Source organism: Mus pahari, chromosome 7, assembly GCF_900095145.1.
Source record: "Mus pahari chromosome 7, PAHARI_EIJ_v1.1, whole genome shotgun sequence".
Lineage (NCBI taxonomy): Eukaryota > Metazoa > Chordata > Mammalia > Rodentia > Muridae > Mus > Mus pahari.
The window spans coordinates 107,317,026-107,321,160 of NC_034596.1; the positions used below are offsets into that span (position 1 = coordinate 107,317,026).

A 4,135-nucleotide genomic window follows, 5' to 3' on the forward strand; every position below is an offset into this window, starting at 1 on the left:
GTGTCTGATTGTGATGGTAGAAACCTGGGCATTGAATTTTTGGTTGTGTGTATTCTGGATGTACGTGCTGTGCAGGGCACACAGGCGGGGTCCCAAGTGTTAAATGTGTGTGTGCACATGTGCATGAGGTTACATGTGCTATATGGACTGGATGGTGTTCAGCATGCTAATTTGAATGGGTCAGGATTCAGCATGAGTGTGGCTATCTAATAGTCCCTTCCTTGGGGCAGCATGAGTCATGTGCCTCAGCCACACATGGCACAGGCATGAGTGACCCATCTGAATGGATGTGGAGACCTCGTCCTTGCAAAGCTGCCTGAGTTGAGTGTAGGGATTACAGGGGTCTCTGGCATGCCCCTGGCCATGTGTGCCTCCACAATAGACTCAGAGAAGCCCCTAGGTAGAGAAGTGGTGCAGGGGGAGAGGAACAGCCTGAGGGAGGTGGGTTTGTGTGCTTCTCCCTTTGAGCCTTCCTAGGATTATNTCTATGTCTGGCCGCTGCTGGTTCCTGGGAAGGCAAGGAAAAGGCACAGCCTAAGGCTGAGCCCCACACTCCAGGCTTGGATGACTCATGAGTTCTGAGTCTGGCAGTGCAGAAACCAAGACAAGGCTTTCTTTAAACCCTGTCCAGATCTATCAGCCCATGAGCCAGGCTCTGTACCTTGGAAAGAACCAGGACAGTTTTACATGGTCCCAGGCATTGTGGGGTGCTTTATTTATAGAAGGGATGCATGGAGATGGGTGTCAGTGTCTCTTAGGACCTGAGAGCTTTCTGGGTGCTGAGCTCATTTACCCGGAGACCGGGAGATGGTCTTCTTCATGTAGTAATTTTGCAGACCCTCATGTCTCACGGTGCATGAGAAGGAAGCTTCTTTCTCCCACTTGCTCTTTTTCATATCGAGCTTGCTGTACATGAAGAAAGAACCATCAGAGTCCAGGACTGGTTCAGTGTCCTTGTAGTTCTCCTCTATATGCCCGTTGCTGGTCCACTCCACACTGATGTCTTCAGGCATGAAGCCCATGACCATGCAGGTCACACTGACGTCTTTCTTGCTCAACTGCTCTGCTGGTGGAGGCATGACATAAACTTGTGGTGCTCTGACTAGCCCTGTGGGGTTAGAAGTATACACAGAGGTCATTGCTGAAGCGGAAGTCTGTCCACACAGGCGTTTATTCTTATGCCCATCCCAGCCCCCATGCAGTTGCCCTGTATCTCCCACCTTTGATTTTTGAGATGGTTCTCTCGATGGGGGCTGGGAGGGCTTTGTTGTTGACCTTGCATTTGAACTCCTTGCCACTCATCCAGTCCTGGTGCTGGATGGGGAGGGCACTGACCACCCGGAGAGTACTGTTGTACTGCTCCTCATGGGTTTGTGTCTGAGCTGTGTGTACTTCCACGTTGTTCACAAACCAGCTGATCTGGACATCTTTGTCATCCTCGCTCACATCCACCACCACACAGGTGACCTTTGGGTTCTGGGAGATCATGAGTACATCCTTGGGCTTTGGAGGGAAGATGAAGACGGATGGTCCACCCAAGAGGTCAGGAGCTGATGAGGAGAGATGGAAATGCATCTGTACATGGCTTATCCTCCAGTGCAGGGATGTTTACAACATTTGCCATCCTCCTGGGAGTGGAGCTCAGGTCTAGTGACTTACCTGGGCATTTGGGACACTCTTTGCATGGAGTACAGGGGTTGGGATTCGGAGGGGTGCCTCTGGGCTCTGCAGAGAGAAGGGTGAATATTACTGGGGTTTGAAGGAGAAAAGGCACCAAACCAGGGAGTTGAGACTTTGTCCTTGGGTATGGGCTTAGGCCAGGATGATCCTGGAAATGACAGTGACATCTATCCCAGAGGCTCATGTCATTGAGGGTAGATGTTCATACTTAGATNTTTCCAGGAGGGAGGCNGAGACAGTATCTCCTTCTGCCCTGGGCTAAGGTCTCCTCCTTGGTGATGCTCCCAGCCTGGCTGGTTTAGATAGGCTAATGTCTTAGCCTCAACTCTGGTGAGCCCCTCCTCCTCAAATGTCCTCTCACCAATTTTCTTGTCCACCTTGGTGCTGCTGGCCGGGTGGGCTACGTTGCAGGTGACAGTCTGGCTGAGCCAGGTGCTGGAGGGGACAGTCACTGAGCTGCTCAGAGTGTAGAGGTCAGACTGTAGGACAGCTGGGAATGTGTGCACACTGCTGGACAGGGATCCAGAGTTCCAGGTCACGGTCACTGGCTCAGGGAAGTAGCCCTTGACCAGGCATCCCAGAGTCACCGAGGAGCCAGTCGTATCAACACATGCAGAGGTCAGTGGATAGACAGATGGGGGTGTCGTTTTGGCTGCAAGAGAGGAGGATGTGTGAGTTTTTTTCTTATCAGTGGCCTCTGATATTTGGAGAGGCTCTGGTCTTAGCTTTGCTCTAAGGACCGTGTCTTGTACATTTGATCTGAGATAAGCAGTGTCAGCAACTTCCACCTCCAGTGCCTGCACTGTGACCTTAATATTTTCATGTATTTTATTTTCGATGTATAAATTTGTGTATTATGTGTGTTCCAGATTGCTGTGCAGGTAGAAGGGAGAGTTGAATACCCAGAAACTGGCGTTTCTTACAGTCAATTGTAAGATGCCCTTTGATTGTTGGGAGCTGAACCTGGGCCCTTGGAAAAGCAGCTATTGTTTTTCACCACTCAGCCATCTCTCCATCCCATGAACCCGATCTTTCAGTGATGATGCCTTCAGAAACCCCCTTTTTAGTCTACTATGCTTATTCAAGCTCTGGCTCCTAAATCTTTGTTCTAGGTCTCTATTCATGAGTTTAGCTCTCCTTGGACCTTGGTCCCTGTTTCCTGAGGATAACCAACAACCCCCTATGCTATGCTTTCTCTGTGTAGGTAGCCTTTCGCTCTTGATGTAGCTGGTTACTATCTGTTCCTTGTTCTACACAGCTCAGACCTATCGATGAGAACCTGTTAAACTCAGCCACCTTCCTCCCCTTCCTCATTCTTTACGGTGCCCTGTGTCCTCCCTAACAGTGCTAATGTGGCCAGTCCCCAGGAAAGTCCCTTTCTCTTGACAGTACTCCTTGAAATAGGAGTGTATGCTGCATTCTTCTGCAAGACACGTAGCCCTCCACTGCTTTTGATTCTGATTCATTCTTTTCATTTATCACAACACATTTTCCTTGTGTGTATCAAAACTCCTATTGAACAATGAGTTCTGGGTTGCAGAAGAGGTTTGTCATGTATTTTTCCTGCCTTTTCTTTCATTGAGCAAAACCACACATAAATGCTTGATTCATTATTACTCCCAGGACCTTTCTGGCCTTTCCACCTCTCCTCTACACTACCTTCCACAATCCCCTGCCCAAGCTCTGAGAGTTACTCCACCTCTCTTCCCTGGGCCATCTCAGGCTGCTTCATGCTGTCATATGAGGTTTCACCTCCTGCCTCATGTTCCCATGAAGTTTGAGGATCCGAGCTAGGGCCTCTGAGACTAAAACTTTAACCCATATGGTTTGTTTGAGAATGTCAGTGCCAGAGCCTTTTCCTGCCTATGTTCCTGCTCAGTCAGACAGCTTTCCTGGCTGCCAGGACTGTCTGCAGCCAAGCTGTTCTGCCTGAATTCTGTAGAGCCCCGAGTCCTTTGCCATCCCTTTCTCTTCTCTTCCTGTTGTCTCTTCTCTTCCTCATCCAACTTACACACAGCTGCTCTCTCTGCCTGAGCCCCCACTCTCTTCTGTTTTATGAGGTGTGTAAGGGAGGACCCTTGTCACTTCCTGAGTCCCCAGCATGTTCACATCGCCCTGAAGAACTCCTGAGCAGAGCTTTCCCCTGTTCTTCACCCTCTGAGATTAGCTCCTAGACCCTGCATATCTATACTCTCCTCTGCGCTCATCTCTGAAGCTTTCCATAGGCAGGGTTCTTACCTAACTGCGGGGTCTGGTCCCTTACCTGCTGTTCTCCTCTGCTCTCATCTCTGAAGCTTTCCATGGGCAGGTTTGCTACCTAACTGCTGGGTCTGGTCCCTTACGTGCTGTTCTCCTCTGCACTCATCTCTGAAGCTTTCCATGGGCAGGTTTGCTACCTAACCGCGGGGTCTGGTTCCTTACGTGCTGTTCTCCTCTGCTCTCATCTCTGAAGCTT

The 4,135-nt window shown here is 50.0% G+C and overlaps 1 pseudogene and 1 gene segment (V, D, J or C); both read right to left on the minus strand.

Annotated features, from left to right (window-relative positions):
* Nucleotides 1-683: 683 nt before the first annotated feature.
* LOC110324105 overlaps nucleotides 684-4,135 on the minus strand; it is a 127,207-nt gene continuing 123,755 nt past the window's right edge. Inside the window, 4 exon segments of the C gene segment in view lie at nucleotides 684-1,108; nucleotides 1,221-1,550; nucleotides 1,660-1,725; nucleotides 2,042-2,332. Coding sequence covers nucleotides 786-1,108; nucleotides 1,221-1,488 — 591 coding nt within the window.
* LOC115064494 lies at nucleotides 3,167-3,283 on the minus strand (annotated as a pseudogene).